General features: G+C 49.6%; 1 protein-coding gene across 16 annotated transcripts in view; it reads left to right on the top strand.

Annotated features, from left to right (window-relative positions):
- Positions 1–24,053, top strand: part of ADA (adenosine deaminase) — a 108,863-nt gene that overhangs the window by 64,433 nt on the left and 20,377 nt on the right. For 10 of the 16 annotated variants that reach the window (XR_005016401.1, XR_005016402.1, XM_036824879.1 and 7 more), the window contains exon 1: positions 16,249–16,393. Coding sequence is in view for 8 of the 16 variants with exons in the window: in XM_036824879.1 (XP_036680774.1) it covers positions 16,361–16,393 (33 nt within the window). In the remaining 8 variants the exon portion in view is untranslated. Of the gene's footprint in view, positions 1–2,287; positions 2,380–3,354; positions 3,471–12,742; positions 12,958–16,248; positions 16,394–24,053 lie in introns of those variants that run through there. The other 6 variants (XM_036824883.1, XM_036824886.1, XM_036824884.1 and 3 more) reach the window with 2 other exon arrangements.

Consider the following 24,053-nt stretch of genomic DNA (forward strand, 5'->3'; position numbering starts at 1 on the left):
TGTGCAGAGCTAAGGCTCGGTGGGCAGCTGTCAGGGAGATGATTCCTGCACTGGTGGGAGGTGGAGGAAATGACTTATGAGGTCCTGTCTTTGGCCTTGGTCTCTCTGGATAAGGCTCCGAAGGTTCCATCCCCTCTTTGGCCACAGCCAGTGAGAGGCCATTTCAGGATTACGGGCAATACCCTTCCCTCCTCCTGTGTCTGTCCTCTGTGTGATTCTATTCCTTGATCACAGCCAAGCTCCCACCCCACTACCTCTGGGCCTTTGCACATGCCATATCCACTCCAAAGAAGTGCATCCAGGTTTTGTGGACCTGAAACTTATAAAGCTGGGAGACCTTCTTTAAGGAAAAGAGAACAAAAAATCAGATAAGAATGTGAGTATTTAGAACCAGAAACAAAACCACAGCGAATTTTGTGTGTGTGTGTGAGGCCAGCATTGTTTTGCTTTTACTATTTTCATTTTTTAAATCTTTTTCAACAGAAACAGACTCACAGACATAGAGACACACAATAGAGACACACATAAAGACTACAATAGATTTGTGGTTGCCAAGGGTGAGAGGGGGTGGGGGAGGGATGGAATGGGAGTTTGGGATTAGCAGATGCAAATTATTATACATAGAGTGGATAAACAACAAGGTCCAACTATATAGCACAGGGAACTAACTATATTCAATATCCTATGATAAACCATAATGGAAAAGAATATGAAAAAGAATGTACATATATGTATAACTGAATCACTTTGCTGTACAGCAGAAATTAACACAACATTGTAAATCAACCATATGTCAATAAGATAAAATTTTAAAAATAATAAATAAATCGTCATCTTTTTCAAGTGATATTGGTTTTTCAGTTGATTGAGATGATATCAGGTATCTGTTTAAAATAAATTTTAGACATGCGCTCCTTGAGGGCAAGGAGTTTTTTCTTATTTGTTCACATCTGTTATCTCCCAAACCTCAACAGTGCCTAGACAAGTAGATAATTGGTAAATATTTGTTTAATGAAATTAATTAAATAAAAATAATAAGCAGATGATAACGTAAGTGTACCTAAATATGGCAAAATTTGTGATGAAAAACCACAACAAATTTTTAAAAGCTGATGAACACTAGACAATATCTAGAAAAATAACATAATATTCACATTTATCACCTGATACACCTCTATAACATTTTAATTCCTACCTTTTGGGTCTATACTTTTAGGATAACCTCTTCATATGGCATTGATTTTGTAATGTCATTTTCTTTTCTTTTTTTAAAATTTATTTACTTATTTATTTTTGGCTATGTTTGGGTCTTCATCGCTACACATGGGCTTTCTCTAGTTGTGGCGAGCGGGGGCTACTCTTTGTCGCAGTGTGCTGGCTTCTCATTGCAGTGGCTTCTCCTGCTGCGGAGCACGGGCTCTAGGCGCGCGGGCTTCAGTACTTGTGGCTCGCGGGCTCCAGAGCGCAGGCTCAGTAGTTGTGGCGCACGGGCTTAGTTGCTCCGCGGCATGTGGGATCTTCCCGGACCAGGGCTCGAACCCATGTCCCCTGCCTTGGCAGGCGGATTCTTAACCACTGTGCCGCCAGGGAAGTCCCAATGTCATTTTCTTTAGAGAAAATAAGAAGATAATTTAGCCTTTTCTCTAGCACAGTTAACCAAAAGGTTTTTTTGTTTGGTTGTTTTTGTTTGTTTGGTTGTTTGTTTTAATTGTTGATAGTTTAGAAAAGTTTCTTTCAACTTCACAACTCATTATGGGTGAGGTCATAAAATTTTAGGATTGTTGTCAAATTTAGAAAAACATCTATCAAGTTTCTTTCATAGAGGAGGTGTAAGATTTCAGGACTTTTCATGTTTCCTTGATCATTAATCTTAAAAATCCTTTGAATAAGGTGCCGTCTATTAATCAGTTTGTTGCCAATGTCCTCTTAGCAATGATGTATTTTGAGTTTTGTTATTTTCATCGATGCGGTATTCCATGACAACTTCCCCTTAGCTGCTAGCTCCTCAAAAATACCACCGCCGTGCCAGCAACACCCCAAATGAGGGGAAGTATGACCGAGGGGGAAGTCAAAGAGAAAAGAGTCAGCATTCTTATTCAGCTGCAGTTAGATTAGCTTACTTTGGCAAACTCTACAACACCATGTGATCCAGAGTGTGCCTTGCTTGGGCCCCTCCCCCAGGTCACTGGAAGGTGTCTGGCAAGTGAGGGGCTCTGGAGCTTAAGCTTTGTAGCTTCATGGTAAGCCTGGTAAATCCACTTCTGCCTCTTCCCAGAATGGAGCCTCTGCTCCGCCTACCGCTGTTGCATGTGGGTTACAGCTTCTCATCTTGTCAATCTCTGTTCCAGCATCACTTCATCCAGGAGGCCTCCAAAATAGGTGAGCTGCCCCATGAGGCTGGAGGCCATGTCTGTCTGTCTAGCTTACCCTGTCCCCTCCGTATACTTGGAGCAGAGCCAGGTATATAGTACAACCAGTGACTCCAAAGGCTAAAGTGACCTGCCAAGTTCACCCAGACAATAACTGCCGGAGTTGGGAATCAACCAGGAAGGAAGGAAGGAAGGGAGAGAGGGAGGGAGGAACTCCAGCTTCCCAGACAGCCTGCAGGCCTTGGACATAGAACTGTGTTTCCTGCCAGACCCCTTCAGAGCCCGAGCTGGCCAGCTTCCCTTCCTCCATCCTGGACGGCTGATCAGGAGCCCCCAGAGGAGGTCATCTGAGTCCTAGAGCCGAAATCTCTCTCCCCGGCACCACGGTTGTGAAGCATAGAAAAGAGTGTGAACCTGGGTTTGAATCTCCCGGCCACTTCTTAGCAGCCGTGTAGCTTTGGGCAAGTTGGAATCGTGTCTCTATGCTTCGTTCCATGTCCTCATTTCTAAAATGAGCCTTATGACCTCCCCTCCCCACCACAGGGCTGGCTGGAGGACCTTAGACAGCGTTAGATTAGAAGAAGTTTTCTGGCCCTGGAGACAGCACCAAGTTGCAGGGCCCTCTTTGGTTTTTGCGTGTTTGAATTTAATTTTTATTTTATATTGGAGTATAGTTGATTTACAGTGTTGTGTTAGTTTCAGGGGTACAGCTAAGTGATTCAGTTATACATATATCCATTCTTTTTCAGATTCTTTTTTCATATAGATTATTAGAGAATATTGAGTAGAGTTCCCTGTGCTATACAGTAGGTCCTTGTTGATTATCTATTTTATATATAGTAGTGTGTATATGTTAATCCCAAACTCCTGATTTATCCCTCCCTCCATGTTTCCCCTTTGGTAAGCATAGGTTTGTTTTCAAAGTCTGTGCAGGGCTCTCTTTGTGAACCAGGGCCTAAGCAGAACCCTTTCTTTCTCTCTCCAGCCTGAGCCCGTCTCAAGCCCCCATCCCCACCCCAGTCCCTTGAGGGTCCTTCCAAGGCTTCTGCTGATGCTTCTTCTTGGCTGATGTCAACCAAGATGACCAACCTGCTTGTTATGGTAAAGTAACTCTGGACTGAGCATATATTCTGCCCTCCCACCTGCCTCTTGATTTGAGGGGATGAAGGGTACACCTCTGTCATGGGTGAGCCTCACACCCACAGAGGTCAGAAGGCGGCTGCTTCTGGATTATGAATTCCTCTCGGTGGGCCAGCCCTTTCTCACCAAGTGTCCCCAGCACCCAGCACAGGGCCTGGCCCAGGGTCACACCCAGTAAACGCTGGCTGGGAATTAAGGGAGATGCTGGGACACTGACCATCCCAAAGCAGTCACCCCTGGCTCACCACAGTGGCCACTGGGGAACAAGGGGTAATGTATCTACTGTGTGCCAGGCACCAAGCTCAGCTTTGCTACCTGCTTCTCTTGTTTCCCCGATGCCCTGAAAAATAGGTACTACCATCCCCATTTCACGGAGGTGGAGACTGAGGCTCAGCCAGGACAAACCACTTACTTGAGCCCACCCATATGCTGAATGGTAAAGCTTGGAGGGGATATTCCAATCAGGGCTCCTGGCTCTGCTTACTGGTCTCCCTATTAGTCCTTAACCTAGAATTCCCCCCAGGAAGTCATTTTTTTCTTGTTAAGGAATGCTCCTCTGTTAAAATGTAGCACTATGGCAAATGAGTCTAAAATTACATTTTAAAAATTGAACACTATTTTCTACCCAGGGGTAGAAACAACTGTGAACTCCTCAAGGGAAGGAATGGGTTTTTTGTTGTTGTTGTTGTTCTTGTATCCTCACTGCCTATCACAAGGTCTGGCATGAAGTAGGATTTCAATAGACGTTTGTTGAATGACTGTGTGAACGTGTGAGTGAGTAAATGAAAACAGCCATCTCACCAATCAATGGCCCATCCCTGTAGAATCATAGCTCATTTGGGCAAGATGAGACCCTCTAACCTAGTGGTCACAGACATAGCATGTGGGCTATACAGTTCATAAGAAGGCTTTGTGGGGCTTCCCTGGTGGCGCAGTGGTTGAGAATCTGCCTGCCAATGCAGGGGACACGGGTTCGAGCCCTGGTCTGGGAAGATCCCACATGCCGCGGAGCAACTAGGCCCATGAGCCACAATTACTGAGCCTGTGCGTCTGGAGCCTGTGCTCCGCAATAAGAGAGGCCGCGATAGTGAGAGGCCCACGCACCACGATGAAGAGTGGCCCCCGCTCGCCGCAACTAGAGAAAGCCCTCGCACAGAAACGAAGACCCAACACAGCAATCAATTAATCAGTAAATGAATAAATAAATAAATAAATAAGCTTAAAAAAAAAAAAAAAAAGAGACCTGGCTTGAAATGTGGGAAAAAAAAAAAAAGAAGGCTTTGTTTAATCCACATAATATCTTAAAATTTTTTTTAACTACTTGTCAATATTTAAAAATTAGGTTTCACATAAAATCTAGATTTTCACCTTGTGGCAGAGACTTTCACCAAATGTCTACCTTTCTCCAAACCCATACCCTGTTCTTCCCTGCACAGAGAAAGACTCTGTTTCCCAGCCTCCCTTGCGGTTATGAGGATCATGTGATTACATTCTAGCCAGTGGAATGTGGGCAGAAGTAATATGTACCACTTCCTGCCCGGTTCCTGAAACCTCCCTCCCAATCCTCCACACTCTTTTCTGGGTCTGTGGGGCGGGTGCAGAAGATCCAGGGGGGGACTCCTAGGCCTTAGGAGATGGCAGAGCCAAGGATGAAAGGAACAGGGCTCATCCATGGCTGTGTGGAGCCTCCACATTGGACTATGGTGGGAACAGGAAACACATCTTTACAATATTAAGGCCACGTGCTTTGGGATTTTTTGTTACAGCAGCCTATCTTGACTAATACATCTTCTCTTGAAAAATCAGAAATCTGGCAACACAGGGCTTACTTTTCTACGTGACAGTGATGAGCTGGACTTTTGTAGCTGTTGTCCCCTTCAGCCTGGCTGGCATTTTCTAGCTCACCTGATTCCTGCTCTCAGTCTGCCTGGCTTCTAGAGCTATTTGATTTTGCAGCTCCTGCTCAAATTCAATCTCTCCCTGAAACATATGGGGAAATTGAGGCACAGAGGGGACAAGGGGCCAGCTTCAGGTCACAGTGTGTTGTGGATAGAGCTGAAACTTGGACTGAAGTCTCCTAATTCCTACTCCAGTCTTCTTCCTTGGGATCTTTCTTAGGAAGTGAAAAAGAGGGAGCTGTTCCAAGTCCAGGGCCCTTTTGGGGTGGAGGGGGAGTTAGGTGGCCAAGAGGGAGAGGGGGCGCCCCAGATGGTGGAGGGGGTAACAAGAGGAAGGGAAACCCTGACTCCTCTGTGACTCCAGTTGGCATAAGGCTTAGAAATGCCCGACGGGCAGAGTGAGGAGCTGGGCCTGCAGGTCTGGTTCAGAAGCCTGACTCTAATCGTCCCCATCTCTCTCCCTCTAGGGAAAGGGCCCATGTCCTTGATTGCCTAAGCTCCACTGACAAGAAGCAGGAACGAATTCTCCCTCCCAGACAGTCAAATCCCGAAAGAAATGAATCTGCAAATTAACATCCCATGTTGAGGTAGCTGTGCCAGGAATGTCCGAGTGGTGAGGGCTGGGAGGGAACCCTGTGAGGTGTGGACAGAGCCATCCAGGTGAGCCCTCTCTTAGTGGCTGGGCTGGGCTGGGGCTTCGCCTCCCCCTCTCAGTCACTCTAATTCCCTAATACCTTGAGCACCTGTCAAACATACATTTTCTGGAGGGCTCAGAGAAAACGCACCTCACCTGAGGAAACTTCCCAGCATCCCTTCCCACGCTTTCCTGCAAGGGAGGCAGCATCTGCCATGGAGATGATTGTAGACCTCTGTAAGGGTTTGTGTTATTAGTGCTTAATGCACATCCGGTGTAACTGCTGTGTAATCTCTTCTTGAGGGCAACTCAGAGCTTTTGTGCCCAAGGCTCTTTTGGGTTCATGGAGTTTTCGAGCAAAGCCTTTCTGCGTCAACAGCTCTGAACAAACTTCAAAGACAGAGGGGACTCTCTTTTCTTCTTTCTCTACCCAGGCCCTCAACTTAGTGATTTGTCTCTGTTCCTTTCAATATGGCGGCAGTGGAGGGGGGGTGTTGGATGTAAATTCAAGTCTCCAAGAGCCTTTCCCAGTCTGAGCTGGGGAAGACAGCTGGCCCTCAGTGGAGGAGGGGAGGATAAGCCTTGGAGAAGGTATGAGCAAACGATGCTTCTGACAAAGCTGCCGTGGGATCCAGGCGGGAGTCTGGTCTGGGTAGGCGAGATCATGGAGCCCAAGAAGGATCTGTAGCTTCTCAGCCGCCCCTGGGCACCCACAATCATCTCTTTCTGGTGGGAGCCAGAAAGTCTGAGCAAAATAATTTAAGTTTAGCACGCAAACTCATTTAGTGGCAAAAACCCAACCTGATCAGTTGTATGAATATGCATACATTATTCTCTGCAGAAATATTAATGTGTTTAATTATGGCATGCTAACCCAGACCCCCCACTAGTATCTTTTTTTAAAGTTTTTAATTTTATATTGGGGTATAGTTGCTTTACAATGTTGTGTTAGTTTCAGGTATACAGCAAAATTGTTCAGTTATACATATACATATGTCCATTCTTCTTCAGATTCTTTTCCCATTTAGGTTATTACAGAATACTGAGTAGAGATCCCTGTGCTATACAGTAGGTCCTTGTTGGTTATCTATTTTATATATAGTAGTGTGTATATATTAATCCCAAACTCCTAATTTAATCCCCCCCCCACTAGCGTCTTACTATAACATATGGCATGTGCTTTCTAAAACCCCCAAACTCCCCAAATCCCAAAATGCATGAGGGCCCTGAGACATCGGAGTTTTAGATAAGGAATTGGGCCACTTATACATTCTAAGTGCTTTACATCCATTAACCCGCTTAATCCTTGCAATAACCCTATGGGGTAGAACTTAAGATTCTTCTTCCCATTTTATAGATGAGGAAACCGAGGCAGAGAGAGGTAGAGTGACTTGCTTCACAGCTGGTGTTGGAGCTGGCGTTTGGACCCAGGCATCCCGGTTCTAGAGTCCACTCACTGAACCACTCCACCATCTGCCTTGCTAGGCAAGGTGGGGGTGGGGTGGGTGGGAAACAGAGATAACCATTTTAAGCCTCATGTGCAACAAGTACACACCCAGGAGGGCATACAAGGAGCAAACCTGCTGCCACAGGTGTTCTTGACGGTAACCCAGCCATCCAGGTTGCCCTGGTACTGTCCTGGATTCAGCACTGGAACCCCTGCATCCTAGAAAGCTCATCAGGCCCATCCAGCTGGGATGGATGCTCACCTTAGTTCTTGGGGACCACGTGCCTCTTATGAGTATTGTGAGCGCAGGACCCACTGAGGGGGGATTCTGGGGTCTGGGGATGCGTATTGTTCATACAACATGGCTTCTGAACCCAAACCAGGATCTCCTGTGGGCACGTAAGCAAGACATGGTGAGAATACCCTGGAGGAGGTGCCGGCTGTGTCCAGATTCCACCCAGCGGCAGTGTGTCTGTTCTCCACCTCAAGCACCTTCCTAAGGGGTTTACAAGAACGAGGGCACTCTATCAGGTTTTCCCCTTGAGTGCTGACTTTGGATTCCATTGTAAACACAGTGGGGATATACCCTTGGGAGATTTACTCTGATGTTCCAATTTAGAAATGACTGGCTCACATCCCCAGCTTTGAATTTTAACTCATTAAAGCCCACCCCTGACTTCTCAGGAATGAGACACACCAGAGACTCATAGCCACCTGCCACGGGCTTGCCCAGTCCTGTCTAAGTGCAAAGAAGAAAGAGGCAAGATCCCCGCCCTTGATAAGCAGGTCTGGGGCTGTAGAGGCAGGAGATAAGCATGCCCCGCCTCAGAGGGGGAGAAAGAGAACCCCATGCGCTGAGGGTCCCGCGGGCTCCTGGAGCCGGTGAGGAAGAAGGGGGGTGGGTGGGAATGCTATACAATCCTTCTACTGCTGAGGGCTGCCCGAGTGAAGGATGCAGGCTGGAGGCTGCCAGTTAAACATGGCAGACTGAACAGATAGATTTACCTTCACTGTTCTCTGGAGTTCCAGTATGAGGACATAAAGGCATTAAAAAAAAAAAAAATGCACACCTGTCCGCTGGGACAAAGAGACCGTGTGAGAAGATGACAGCAGATCAGAGGAGTCAACCACATTCTGGAAGCTGGAAAGCAGATGGGGAGTGGGGACTGACTTAAGAAACCCGAGAGGTTGAAACCTGACAATTTACGGGGAGCCATCAGGACACAAGACAATTTAAGATCTTCAGAAAGTCTCAGGGGTTGGAGGGACCAGGAATCTCCACAGGCCGAGGTGCAGAGCAGAATTAAAACCAGAAAGGCTGGTGGGTAACCATCTGTGGGACAACTGGATTTCTTCTACCCCAGCTGGCACAGGCAGGGCATGACCCCTCCCCACCGGAGCAGGAGGCTCCCAGGCTGGACCATGATGATCTGAGAGAATGTTCACGCAAGGCTCAGCACAGGGCCGGGAATCTAGCAGGTCCTTGGTAAGTTGCTGCTGTCATTATTCTATTCAGCTGGCCTCTTTTTGTCTTGTTCTCTAATTTTCTTTTGGTCAGAAAGAGACTCAAAGACATGAGGCAGAAGAGGTGAAGTGGGCGGCAGAGGCTAGCTGCCTGGTAACACCCCCTCCAGCTAGCCACACGCCCTCCTCACACACTAGGCTGTTTGCCTTCTAATATCTACTACCTTCTTTTTCTTTAGTAACAGAATCTCCCTTTTTAGATAGCTACCTTTCCCCCTAGCTCCAAGGCATTTTCCAGTCTCTTTTGCAATTAGGTGTGGCCATGTGACCATATAACTAGTAGTGTTGTGAGCAAGTCAGGAAGTATCTTTATAAGAGAAGTGGTCTTCCTCCACTCTGCTCTCTGGGCTGCTGATGTGATGGCCAGTGCTCCAGCAGCCATACTGTACAATGAGGAAAGGGGGGCCACTTGCTAGGGATGGCAGAAAGAGAGATGGAAGGAACCATCTTCATGGAGTTGCCATACCAGCCTGCATTGCCCACCTTTGGACTTCTTTCACATGACAGAGAAATAGACTTCTTTCTTGTTTTGGCTACCATTATTTTAGGACTTTCTGTTGTGTGCATCTGATTCTAATCCTGTAAACTTAAGTTGGGGGCAACCCCTCCCTTATTGTCCTCTTTCCTATTCAGAGATCCTAGAAGATGAGAATCAGCAGAGACCTTAGCTGTTATGGAGTCCACAGGGCCAGGGGCAAAATCTGGCCCACAGATGTTTTCTTTAGCTCATACAAAGTTTTTAAAATCAGGAGCTATTTGAACACATTTTGAACATTAAAATGGCAATATTTGGCTTTTCTTGAATAATTGGAGGATCTGGCAACACTGAATTCATTCAGCACGGCAGGATTTAGTTGGAGCATCTGCTCCCTCATTGAGCAATCCCCACTTCCATTGCTAATATATTTATATATAAAATTTCTATAATATCTATAAGGTGTATATATAATATACAATATCTATAAGGCATATATTATATATATTATATGTAAGGTATATATATTACATATATAATATTTTATAGATACACATAATCCTGTATTATATATAAATCATATATAATCATATATATATAATCCTATGAGCTAGTTTTATATATATATATATACATATATATATATATATATATATATACACGCACACACACACACGTTATCCTATATGCTAGATATGTATATGGGTTACCCTATGAGCTAGGTATGTTATATATATACGCACTACCCTATGAGCTCGATATGTAAATGTGTGTCCCCACTCAACAGATGAGGAATTTGAGGCTCAGAGAAGACTTGCCTAGGTCACAGGTCACAAAGCTGGAAGCAGTGGAGCCGAGACTCCAGTCTGCATTCCATGCTGGCTCTGTCACCCTTTGAGTTTGCAACCCTTGATGTCCCAATCCCTTGCTCACAGTTTCTCAGAGGAAGACAACAGAGCCAAAGAGGAAGAAATGCTTAATGACCCTTGTCATATTGTATCAATCCAATGGCACTGGCCCCCCTGCTGCACTGTGAGCAAACCAGCTTGGGAATGGGATTCTTCTCTCCATATCCTGTGACTGGTCCAGAGCCAGCTAGGGAACTATGTGCTGAACAAATGAGGTGACCCACTCTCAGTCACACAGAGCCAGATGCGGAGCTGGGATGCAAACCCAGGGCTCCTGCCTGCCCGCCCAGGGCTCCTCCAGACCTGGTTGCTGCCCAACCTATCCTGCTTTCTTCGGGATGCTGACAGAGGTCAAGAGCACAGGCTGAGGTCTAGCATATTTACACTCAAACTCCAGCTTCACCTCTCACCACTTTGAGCCTCGGTTTCTGCACCAGTGAACGGAGCTAATCACTTACCTCACAGGGCCGCTGCGAGAATTTGATGAGATCACGCACATACCTTCTTGCAATAACCAGCACCTAATAGATACTCAATAAACAGGAGCTATTATTGTGATGCATATTTTGTATGAGTGTGTGGGGTTAAGAGGGATTAATTTGCCTATGTCTTGAAATCCTTTCCCTTATGCTTTGACTTGCCCTCCCTGAACCCAAGGCAGCCTGAGCCCTTCATAGGACTGGACACAAGGTCACGCTCAGGCAAGGGCTTCCCCTATATCTCAGGAGCTTGTGAACAATGATCTGAATTGTCTACTCACCTTCCATCATTCCACCAACATATAACGAGCTCCTACTCTCCAGCAGGCCCTGGGTCAGGGCTGGAGATGTGGAGAAGTTGAATGTGTCCTGCCTTTGAAGACTATCCACCTGGCTGGTGAGGTTAGACAAGGTCCCATGACTCTGATACGTGGAAGATGATGACAAGTCTTATGGGAAGGGGAGCAAAAGGGCTACCTTCAGGAAGATGCATTCCCACTCCAGCAGAGACTGCTAGATGCTCATCCACATCCGGGCTCTCCGCTCCTTCCCAGCCTGGACTACTGCATTTCCCAGTCTCCCCTGCAATTCAGTGTGGCCACATGACCCAGTTGTGGTGATTGAATGTGGACTGAAGAGTTGTGTGCCGCTTCTGAGCCTGGCCTCTCAAAAGCCTCAACACTCCTTAATACTCTCTTCCCCCTGAATGGCTGGAATAAAGATGACCCCCAGGATAACCTTGAGACCCACATGTTGTAGATTCAGAAGGACTGAGTGGAGAGTTTCTGCCCACCCAGCATTGTTACATGAACAAGAACTCTACTTCTAGCATATTTGCCAGGTATTTGTAACACTCTGTGTGTTACAGTAACTACCGTTACCCTAATACATCTGCCTTGAAAGTCAGATTTTTTTCCATTATGTAACTTTTCCCCTTCACAACTTTAACAATTACATTTAGTGCTGTAGTACTAAGTTACCAATGTAATTGTCACAACTTAATTCTTTAACTGGAGATAATATTCCTTACCAGGATTGTTTCAGATTGGGATATTCTTATTCATTAGTTCTGTGGGGGTTTTTTTTGTTTGTTTTTATGTTGGTTGTTGTTGTTGTTGACTGGAATTAGGTCTTAAACTAGATTTTTCAGGAAGGGTATGTGAGAGTTACAGTTCCTGCATGTTTGAAAATAGATCTCGCTTCTCTTCACACAGGAGTGATGTACTTTGTGGATAATGAATCTGGGGGAGGGTATCTCTCTCCATCCCTCCTCCAACTCTGTAGACATTGGCCCACTGTGTAGTGACGTGGAGAAGTTCAAGGTCAGCCTGTATCACTGAGGGTCCCAGCAGGAACGAGGCGACACATTCAAACTGAGTAATTGAGGAGAGTTTAATAAAGGGATTATTTACATTCAGTTATAAAATGAATAAAGTCTGAGGATCTAATGTATAATATGGTGGCTATAGTTGATAACATTATTGTATAATTGACGCTTGCTAAGAGAATAGAACTTAAATGTTCTCACAGCAAAAAGAGGTAAATATGTAAGGTGATGGATGCATTCATTAACTTAATGGGGAAAAATCCTTTCAAAATGGATACGTATATCAAATCATCCCATCGTACACTTTAATCTTACTATTTTATTTGTCAATTATACCTTGGTAAAGCTGAAAAAATACTAAATTTGTATAATTTACAAATTATTTATTTACAAAGGAATTATTTACAAAGAAGTAGGTAGGTGTAGCTGTCAGTGCACTGCCCATATATCCTCAGCGTCACCTCTACGTGGCAACAGCTGCTTCCTACTAATACCTGAGTCAGCATCTCTGTCTCTCTCCCTTTCTCTCTCTCTCCTGCAGGTGTTTTCTAACTGTGCAAGTAAGCTTAGCCACTGTGTTGAGCAACCTAAAAACCCCAGGAACGTAACATCCTGGAGCAGCCCTCCAACAATGACAGTGGGCAGTGGGTGGATAAACCTGGCAGCCTCCTTGCTCCTCAGTTGGATTAGCTCTGGGACACATTCTTCGTCATCTCCGAGTTCCCCTGAGGGACTGAGTTCCAGTTGTCCTGTCTGGTAAGCTGTCTGGATGTATTAGCTTCTCTCACGTCCTGTCTCACTTCTGCCCTCCCCTTCCCATGTTTCCTGGGATCTCTTCCCAAATAAACTACTTGTGCTCAAATCTTTTATCTCAAGCTCTGCTTTTGGGGGGGCCCTAACCCAGAGAGCAGAGTTTAGGGAAAGCAATAAAGGCTAGTGCAGTAGCCCAAGGGGCAGGAGGGAACCTGGGGAGGGAATGGTGTGGAGAGGGCCACCTGTTGGGAGCCTTGACCTTGGTAAAGAGACACAGTTGACCCAGTGACTGTGTCGGGGAAGAGAGGGAATAAACATCCTGACTTCTCCCTCCTCCCACCTTCTGATCTCCTGCTGGTGCCCCCTATCAACCAAACCCAACCAGAAGTCGGAGAGCAAGCGAGCCTATTGGTGTTTCCGTAGTGGTCAGGCTGCCTGGCACAGCAGTAGCGAGAAGGGCAGAAAGTGCATCTGGAGGGTCAAACAGAAGACGTGCAGCACATAGCCTGATTTTTTTCCTTTGCATTTGACTTGCTTGGAAAGCATAATCTTGATAGTCCAGGATCTGGGAGAAGGCTTTTCCAGGTGTTAGGATGGAGTAAACTAAGGGGCAGAGACTGGAGGGGCTGGGGTGTGTTGGAGCCAGCATTTGTTATCTACGGCTGCCTAACAGTCCACCCCAAGACTTAGTGGCTCCAGATAACAGCCAGTTATTATATATGCAATTGTGGAGGTCAGGACTTTGGGCTGGGGTCAGCTGGGTAATTCTTCTGTTCCACATGGCACAACTGTAGTCACATATTCAGCTGGCAGCTGTTCTGGTCTGGAGGGTCCAACGTGGCTCCACTAGTGTGTTTGGTTTCTTGGTGGAGATGCTGGAAAGGCTGGTGGACTAAATGACTATACCTGGGTTCTCTAGTGTGATGATCTCAAGGTACTTGGATTTCCTACACAGTGACTCAGGGTTCCCAGAAAGAATGTTCAAGAGGCCCCAGTGGCAGCTGCAAGACTTCTTATTACCTAGGCTCAAAGTCCAGGAATGTCACCTCCACCACATTCTATCAAACAAGTCACTCAGTCCAGCCCAGGTACAAAAGGAGGAAAATTAGACTCCATCGGGCAATGGGAGGACTAGCAAAGAACCGTGTCACCTTTCACCAACCAGCAAGTCATCCAGGTTGACTAGTGTTTGGGGAATGTGCTGGGAAGTGATGGGACTGATGTTGGAGAGGGACTGGAATGTCATGACAGGGGCTGGGGAGACAGTAATAAGGTGGAGAGTGAAGGTTCTGGAGTCAGATTCAAATTCAAATCCCAGCTCTGCCATGTGTAACACATGTGCCAAGCAGGCTGTCCTTTCTCTGAGCCTCAGATTTCTCATCTGTCAAGTGGGACCCATTCCTACTTCACAGGACGCTGTAGAGATTAAATGGGATGGTGCTTATGAAGTGCTTCCCAGAATACCTGGCTCCAAGTACGTCTCAGTAAACAGGAGCCATTATCATGTATACCCTGAGTGACACGGGGAGCCAGGAAAGGATCTTACAGAAAACCCCTCTGGCTTCAACAATGTATCCGAAGGATCATTTTTGACCCGCTCTCGCCCTTACTCTCACACAACCCAACACAAGCCCAGCTGATTTTACACCCTAAATGTAGCTTGAATCTGATTTTCCCCGTCTCCCCCACTGTCACGGGCATCTCCACCCAGACCCTGCAGTTGCCTCCCTGCTGCTCTCCCACGCATCCTCTGGCCCCTCGTCAATGCCTTCCCCTCAGAGCAGCGAGCCCAGGCTTCATCTCCAGCTGCACACGAACCACATGGGGGATGGTGTTCAAGTACAGACTCCAGTTCAAAAGGGCTGGGATGGGGTCTGAGAGTCTGTGGTTCTAATCTGCTCCTAGGTGATAACGATGCTGGTGATTTCAGGACCACACTTGGAGTAGCTGCTGGAGAATGTTTTTTCCAAATAAAAGTTTAACCTCATCTTGCCTCCGCTTAAAACCCTCCATTGATTTTCCAGTGCTCTCAGGGGAAAGACCAAATCCTCACCACATCCCACAGGCCCCATGTGATCTGGTTCTTGCCTGACTCTCTGGCCCCTTGCCCTCCACTCTCCCACTCCCTCTTTCCCCCTTATTTATTGTTCATGTATTTATTCTATAATGAAATGAAATAGCAGCACTATCCCACCCAAGTACTGGAACACCACCAATAACCTGAATGTACCTGTACGCTCCTCCCCACCCCCTCCTCCTTCCCACCCCCTCCTCCTTCCGCATTCCCCTGAGATAACCATTCTTCTCAAATTTGTGTTTATCTTTCCTTTGCTTTAAATTTTTCTTCTACTGATGCATGTTTGTCTAAACATGCATATTTTTGGTTTTGCTTTTATTATACATTCTAAAAGTTGCACCATAGAGTATGTAGTTTTCTGCAACTTATTTTTTTATTCAACATTGTTTGTGAGATAGATCTGTGTTGTTGTCTGCTGAAGTTCATTCAGTTTTACTGCAGTATAATATTCCATGGTGTGAATATTCCAGTTTATTTGCCCACCCGCCTGTGGATGGGCATCTGGGTGTTTCCAGTGTTTTTGCTATTAGGAACAGCGCTGGTGGGAACATTCTTGTAGACTTTCTCCGGCTGCACCGTGGGCCGGTTTTTCAAGGGTAAATGCCTAGGAGGGGATTCGCTGTGTGCCCCCTCCTCTCTCTTCATTCCCCAGCTCCCTGGGGTCTCGCACATAGAATGCCCTCTCCATCTCGGCTGCCCTCTTCCACTCCACCTGCACCCACCCCGACCCCCTTCAACCTGGTAAACTCCGTGTCCTCAAAGAAGCCTTCCCCCACCTGCAGGCCACGGCTGGCCCCCATTAAAGCTTCCTGATTATACATTTACGTTGTGTGATTCTGCGATGAGCGCGTGTCTCGCCCGGTAGAGTGAGAGCCCCACGAGGTTTGTGAAGCGCACCGGTTCCCAGCTTCCAGCTCGGGCCTGGCACACTGCAGGCGCCCAGGCAGTAGTGTGACCGTGCCGGAGGGACCGGGCAGGAGGCAGAGCCCGGCCAGGCGGCTGCAGCCTGAGCCCACAGGTGGCTCCAACCCGGCGTCCCGGTCAAGCGATTGGGGGCGGGCCGCGGCGCCGAGGTGGCTCGGGTACGTCCCCGCCGCCCCGCAGGAGTTCCAGGAAATGCGCTGCGCGGGTCTGCTGGGCGGGGCGGGGGCTCCGGCAAGGGGGCGGGGGCGGGGCCCGGGGCAGGCGGGGGTGGAGCCGGGCCCCATTAAGAAGAGCTTGGCGGGCCGCGGTCACTGCAGGCCCCCGGGAAAGCGGACCGGCCATCGACCCAGCGGGGACCACCGATCTTCGGCGGAGGGAGCAGCGTCGGGGTGCACGCTTGGCACCATGGCCCAGACGCCAGCTTTCGACAAGCCCAAAGTGAGCGCGGGCGGGGGCTCGGGGTCCGGGGTTCGGCGTCCGGGTCCTTGTCTGGCTGGAGGGCTTAGGGGCCTCCACGGCCGGGGAGCATACGGGGCCTCTGCAGGCGCTTTCTTCGCTCAGCTCAGGCCCTCGCCCCCTCCAGGCCGTTTAATGAGAGGCAAAGAGACAGGAAGAGTCCTGAATCGGGAGGCACCCCTGGCTGGCTTCCAAGTTTTGCTTCTGCCTCTGATTTGGCCCATCTGGGTCTCAGTTTCACTATCTGTCAGATGGGCGTCCTAGCATTGCCGGCGCTGAGCAGCCTAGGCAGGTGGCTTAAGCTCTCTGAACCTCAGCTGTAAAATGGGGCCCGGTTTCTACACTCATAGGCACCCAGTGTTGTGGACAACACATACTGAGTGCTGGGTGAATGGAAACAGCTTTATACTCCAACACTATGACGGTTTTTGAGTGCCAAGGAGCCTAGGTTTGTGCGTGTGCCTGTGAGAGCAGTGGGCCATGCCAGAGACAGGAGGGAGGGGAGCAGGGCACCCCTCTCTACACACTAGAGGGGCTGGGTGGGCCTTAGGCCTTGGGCCCCGGTAGGGTTCACTTGGGGCCAAGCCACGGCCACTAGCCCCAAGGGATAAACCCCTTGTCCCTCCTCCCACCAGCTGTGGCCATTAGCCCCAAGGGATAAACCCCTTGTCCCTCCTCCCACCAGCTGTGGCGTCTTGGGAATGGTGGGTTCAGGGAGGGTCTGGGCCCACTTGGTGGGCTTTGGAGCACTGAGATTCAGTCCAAGGAAGGCAGGGGCCCAGGAGTCTGTTCAGCAGGGTGAATCAGCTAGTAGGGTTGAGACTGCTGGGGGTGGGTTAGGGGAAGGAGTGAGCTGCAATCAGCTTCAATTTACCTCTGAGAAACGGGTGTGAGTGATGACGGCAGATATCATCGGAAAAGCGTTGGTGAGAATCCTTGAGGTGGGGAAGGTGAGGGGGGACTCTGAGGAGGTGAGGCCTGGCCCCCACTTCTGATGCCCCTACCAGAGGGCAAATGCTTGCTACTCCCTGCCAGACGTTGCAGGCACTGGGGCTGAGCTCCTGCATCCCCCATGCCTCCTTCACAGCTCGTCTGGATGCCCCATGCCCCATCATTAGTTCTTCTTTCCTTTGAAGGCTTTTTTTTTTCCCCTGGCCACACCGCGCGGATCTTAGTGAAAGCATGGAGACCAAACCACTGGATGGCCAGGGAATCCCCTTTTTTCCTTTTTTTAATGCTTTGGGATTCCCTCTGCCCTTGGGCTGGGGGATCACCTTACCCTGATATGAATCCCAAGGCAGTAGACACTCCTTGACTGGGAGTGAAATAGGGGTTATAGAGAGAAATAATAGGCAACCCTTCTGTAGAACTTGCTATATGCACCAACTCGATCTTTGCAACACTTTTACAACAGGCCTATGAGGGAGGGACTATTATTATCATGCCCATCTTTTTGGCCTCTCCCAATCCTCTCTGCTTCAAGCTGGCAGGTCATTTCCCCTCTCTGGGCCTCAGTTTCTACACCTGGGAAATGGGCTCCACCTGCCATGGGGGTGTCCAAAGGTTAAAAGGCAATGCTTTTTGGGAAGGTAGAGTGTCACCTACTACGTACGTGAGATGTCATACATTTTATATTATTGTGAGGAGGGAACGTGCCTGAGCTGGCCAGTGAAGCCAGGAGTGTGAATCTCAGAGGCCCTGTGACCAGAGCCAGTTCCCTGCCTTCCCGTGGGTGGAGTAGCTGGTAGTGAGAACCAGTAGTATTAACAGCTAGAGCTTATTGAGTTGAATTATTGCTCTGTGCCAGGCACCATTCTGAATACATTAACCTTCATTAATGCATTTGATCCTAGCAATGACTCTGGGAGGTAGCTGGTGTCATTGCATTTTATAGATGATCAGAGAGGCACAGATTAACTAGGCCTACGATCACACAGCTAGGATGTGGCCAAGCTGGGGTTTGAGCCCAGGGTGGGCTGGCTTCGGAAATCCCATGCCCTAGCCAGCTTTCCTGAAATGCCTCTGCAGAAGCCTTCGGGGGTGGCGGTGCCAGTGCCCCAGGTGTGGGCCTCTCTGGGACAGGAGCCTCTGCTGGGCTCTTTGGCTACTCATACCTACCACCAGGTGAGGCTCAGGACTGGCCAACTTTGAGAAGGCAGAGCAAGGCAGTGTTTTCCAAACTTTAATGTATAGTCACATCACCTGACGTTTGTCAACGTTCAGACTCTGAATCAAGAGATCTGGGATGGGGCCTGAGATGCTGTGCTCCTAACAAGCTCCCAGGAGACGCTAATGCTGCTGGGCCGTGGACCACACTTTGAGTAGCAAAATCCTAGGCGGCTGCCTACCTGCTCTGATTATGTTGTTCCAACAAGTAGCTTCCTGAACACCTGCTGGGCACTGGAGGAGGTACAAAGCGGGGTGGAGGGGTGGCCCTTATCAGTCTGTTTCCACACGAGGCAAGGCTGGAAAATCCCATAGCCCTCAGGAGTTCAGTGTCGTGGAGAGCAACACTGATCACATGCCTGTCATTATAATAACAGTAACAATGCTGCCATTTGAGTGTTCGTGGGTACCAGGCACCTTCAGTGATTTACCTCACAGAGTCCTCTGGACAACTCAACAAGGCGGATGTTTTCGTCCCCATTTACAGATGATGAAATTAAGGCCTGAAAGTTGAAGTGGCTTGTCCAAGGCTACACAAAATCTGACAGCCTTGAAGCTGTAGGCTAGAGAGCGAGCTGGTCCAGGCTGGAACAGCCCAGTCCCTTCCTAATGCAGAGAATTGAGGCTAAATGTCCAACATACTTTTCTTTCTCATATTTGAATGTTTACTCCGTTTCAGGCACTGTTCTAACTGCTTTGCATATAGTAACTCATTTAATGCTCAAAACAGCCCTTTAAAATCCTACTATTATCTTCATATACATATAAGGAAACTGAGGCTCAGAGAGGGGAAGGAACTTGTCAAAGTCACACAGCCAGAAAGCAGCAGAGTTAGACTTGAACCCAGACCTACCTAAGACTGAAGCAGGTGCTGTTGACTGCTTTGCTGATTTACACCCCACTTTGTAAATCAGGGTGGCTGTGGGATTCAGATAGACTGAGCTTGGATCCTTGCCTCACCACTCATCAGCTACAAGGGCTCAGGTGGACAATTCCCTGAGCCCCAGCTTCCTTCTCTGTAAAATGGGCCGACAAAGCCAAGGTCACAGTGTTCTTGGGGGAAATGGATGCTGGTTAGGGCTTGTGAAGCACGTGGCTGGCGCAGCAGGCCCTCGGGTGTGCATTTCCTCCCTGGGGGCCCCGGTGGGGGCTGCAGTGGCCTCTCTCCACCTGCATCTCTTTCTCTCCCTCCCTCCCCCTCTCTCTCTCCCTCCCCCTCTCTCTCTCCCTCCCCCTCTCTCTCTCCCTCCCCCTCCCTCTCCCTCCCCCTCCCTCTCCCTCCCCCTCCCTCTCCCTCCCCCTCTGTCTCCCTCCCCCTCTCTCTCCCTCCCCCTCTCTCTCCCTCCCCCTCTCTCTCCCTCCCCCTCTCTCTCCCTCCCCCTCTCTCTCTCCCTCCCCCTCTTTCTCTCCCACCCCCCTCTCTCTTTCTTCCTCCCCCCTCTCTCTTTCTCCCTCCCCCCTCTCTCTTTCTCCCTCCCCCTCTCTCTCTCCCTCCCCCCTCTCTCCCTCTCTCTCTTTCTCTCTCCCCCCCTCTTTCTCTCTCCCTCTCTTTCTCTGTCTCCCTCTCTCTTTCTGTCTCCCTCTCTCTTTCTGTCTCCCTCTCTTTCTGTCTCCCTCTCTCTCTCTCCCTCTCTTTCTCCCTCCCCCTCTCTCTCTCCCCTCTCGCCTCCTCGCTCTCGCTCCCTCGCTCCTCTCCCCTCCCTCTCCTCTGGCTCCTTCTCTCTCTCTCTTTCTCTCTCTTTCTTTCTCTCTCTCTCTGTCTCCCTCTCTCTCTCTCTTTCTCTCTCTCTCTTTCTCTCTCTTTCTCTCTCTCTCTTTCTCTCTCTCTCTTTCTCTCTCTCTTTCTCTCTCTCCCCCCACTCTCTCCCCCCCACTCTCTCCCCCCACTCTCTCCCTCCCCCACCTCTCTCTCCCTCTCTCTCTCCCTCCTTCTCTCTCTCCTCTTGTCTTCCAGCCACAAAGTCCACTGTGTTAGCACTGCTTTGGGCTTTTGGTGCTTTTCTGTTACCGGAGCCACCTGTTAAAAGAAAAATGCCCCTGGCTGGGAAGAGCTTGCCTTACCTGTTACAACGCCCGCCCGCCCGTGGCAGTTGGGAGGGAGGGGAAGAGTGAGATTGGGTTTCATTGAAGCCTTTTGTTTGACAGAGGAAGAAGCAAGGGCCAGAGAAGGAAAGTGCAGTGTCTGTGGTCACACACTGAGCCAGGACAGCCCAGCCAGCCTCCTGATTCCACATCTGACCTCAGGGTGGGCTTGGCCTGGGTGGGAAGGGGCCCTGTGAGCTGGAAGAAGCCTGTCCGTCTGCCCTGTTGTCCTAGGGGGTGCCCCCTGGGCCAGGGAAGGGTAGGACTGTGGCCTGGTTTTGGACAGGGGAGAAGAGTAAGCCAGGGCGGCCAAGGTGGGGTTCAAGCCTACATTTACCCAGAGTGTTGGGACCAGGCTCACCCACACTCCTTAGCGTTCTGAGGCTCCAGAGCGGCAAGGTGGGGGAAGAGACAGTCTCTGGGGGTCTTGAGTGAGTGGCTTCTCTGTGCCTCAGTTTCCCCATCTGTAAAACGGGAATCATATTTGTATCCACCCTACATAAAATGCCAAGTGCAGGCCTGGGTCAGGGGGCAGGCCAATGCCAGCTGCTATTGATCAGCCTTGTCGTGGTTATCAATCGTGTTTAGATTTTACCAGTGCTGACTCAGCACCGATATGTAGCATGAACAGAGTGTGCCGTGGTGGTTATGACCTCCCGCTTTAGAGTCAAACAGCTTCCCGGTGTGGCACTCATTAGACTGTGCCCTAGGGCAAGTTCCTTAATCTCTCTGAGCCTCAGACTTCTCACTTATAAAATGGGGGTAACTGTGCTAAGTTCCTAGGCTGCTGTTCAGCAGGATGTCCCCCTGGCTGAGGACACACCTTGCCTTCTGTGAAGCCCCTGGGGAAGCTCACAGAGGCAGCAGAGGGCTTGGTTGGGCCCTGAGTCAGCAGGAGGCACTGAGGGCCTGCTAGGCCCCTTCTGCTCTGTACCTCGGAGCTATAGGAGCCCAGATGCGGCTGAGCCCAGAGGACTTGCCTGGAGGAGGTGTGACTGAAACAGTGTCAGACCTGGAGCTGCTCTGTCTCCTGGCTTCACCCCAAAAGTCAGCTGAGAGGCTGTGGTGGCATGAGGGCACTGACCTCTGGTTCTGCCCAGCTCCATGCCAAGAGCAGGGCTAAGAAGGGAAGTGGGCACCTGTGGCTCATCCAGGTTCTAACTGCAGTGCCCGGGTTCTGGCGGCTGGTCAAGCAACCCTGGCTACTCTGCCCCATCTGGGTTCTCTGCCAGGCCCAAGGGGGTAGGTCAGCCCTTCCTTGCTGCAGGGAGAGGACACAGCACTGCTGACATGGGACAGGGAGAGGAGAAAACAATCACTTAGTCATTCAACACCTACTGAGCACTTCTTGCTAGGCGGGGCACTGTCCTAGGCCCTGAGGGCACAGCATGATAGCACAAAGCCCCCGCTTTAAAGAAACTAAGAGTTGGGGACAGGGGCATGGTAAGTAAGTAAACTGAAAAAGTCAGTGGGATGAAAACAAAATGGGTGTGTTTGCAGGGGGTCTGGGGAGAAGTAGTGTGATTCAGGTGTGCCTTGAAGGTAGACAGCCCCTCCAGTTGTGAGCGGGAGTCAGACGTGGGAGTGTCTGGTCCTGGAGTCCACGACCCTGGGTCCCTGTCCTGGCTCTGCCACTGACACCTTGCGTGACCTTGGTGAGTGCATATACCTCCCTGGGCCTTACCTGCCTGCCTGGCATCTCCTGAGAGCAAGGACTCGGCGTGTTTCCCCACGTCCCCACAGAGCCTGGCACCTGAAGGGGGCTTAGTAAATATTTTTTTGGCGACTGGGGATGCTTCCTGTTTAGACCTGGAGGATTTCCTGCAGTTCTGTCAGACGCTCGCTGTGAGTCAGGCCCATGGAGAGCAAATGCAGGGGAGGGGGGTGCTGAGATTCTCCTCCTGAGTGGTCAGGAGGCCGGGTGTAGGTCTGGTACAAGCGCCAGGGAGGTCGTGTGGCAGTGCGCAGGACTTGGGTTAGAGGTGGAGGGCCTTGGCTTCTAACCCAGCTCTGCCACTGTCAGTCTGGTTAACCTTGGGCAGGTCATGGAATTCCTCTGAGCTCAGCTTGGCAAGTCCAATTCCCCATCTGCAACATGGAGCTAGTGTGTCCCTTGCCTAGAGGTGAAGACCAAATGAAATAAAGGGTCTGATAATAGTAAACAGCTATTATTATTGCTGGATTATTTACGTCTGAGGCTAGGCCTGCCGAGAAAGTAGAGCAGGAGCTCAAGATTCAAACCTGGGTACAAATCCTAACTGCATCACTGCCTCTGTGTCCTTGGATACTTTTCTGAGCCTCGGTTTCCTCATGTGTAAAATGGGAGTGAAGTCCCCACCTCACTGGTTGTAAGAATGAAATAAGATGATGCATGTAGATGGTCCAGAACATAGGAGATATTCAGTAAGTTGGAGGCCACTGCTGCCGTTTCTTTTCCCTGAATGGGTCCAACAGAGTGGGGTCCCCATCCATCTGTAAGCTGGCAGACTTCTCCATGGGTAGTCTCAGTTTCCCAGAAAGTTCAGTGGGAGGCCTGCCTGAGCTTGGACCGCCGGTGGAGGCAGCTCCTGGCCTCTGTTCCTCCCCTGAAACGTGTCTGGGCAGCTTCCCAGGAGGCCCTGAGGAGGGCTGGGACCTGTAGGGCACGGTGGACAAGTGGCAGGCTCTGCTTTCCCTCCCTCCGGGGCACTCTAGTCTCCCGCAGCCCGTGGGCTCTCTGAGGCCTCCTTCCCTCACACTGCTCAGCTCAGGCTCCCTGAGCATGTGCTGCCTCTGGTGCTGCAGCAAGTCTTCCCAGTGATGGCTCATCTCCCACCTGGACCACTGTGTCAGCTCTCTGTCCTCTGTTCTGACTTCTCTTCAGCCTGCTTTCCACACAGCAGCCAGAGAAAGCTTTTAAAAGGTGACTTCCCCATGCAAAACCCTTCAGGGGATCGCCCTTTACTGTGACCTGTGAGATCTCCCTGCCCTCCACCCCCCTAACTTTCTCTCTGGCCTCATCTCTCACCACCTGATTCCGACACTTAGCGTCTGCATGTCCCTCTGCCTGTTCGCTCTCCTTCCTGTTCCTTCCCCCTGGCTGATTCCTCCTCTATTTTCTTCTCAGAGGGACCCCCCCCCCCCTACCTTCTCAGTAACCATTTGTTGCCTCTTCCGGCTTCTGGTGGCTGCAGGTGTCCGTTGGCTTGTGGCCACGTCACTCTCATCTGCTGCTGTGGTCCCAGGGCTGCTTCCTCTTGTGTGTGTCTCTCAAAACTCTCTGCCTCCCTTATAAGGAGAAAGAGGACTGGGTGTAGGGCCCATCCAGATAAATCCAGGAAAAACTCCTCCTCTCAAGATTTGTAATCCCATCTTTTGCCCTCTGTGGAAGTATATGTTCTGGGGATTAGGATGT

Source organism: Balaenoptera musculus, chromosome 15 (assembly GCF_009873245.2).
Source record: "Balaenoptera musculus isolate JJ_BM4_2016_0621 chromosome 15, mBalMus1.pri.v3, whole genome shotgun sequence".
Taxonomy (NCBI): domain Eukaryota; kingdom Metazoa; phylum Chordata; class Mammalia; order Artiodactyla; family Balaenopteridae; genus Balaenoptera; species Balaenoptera musculus.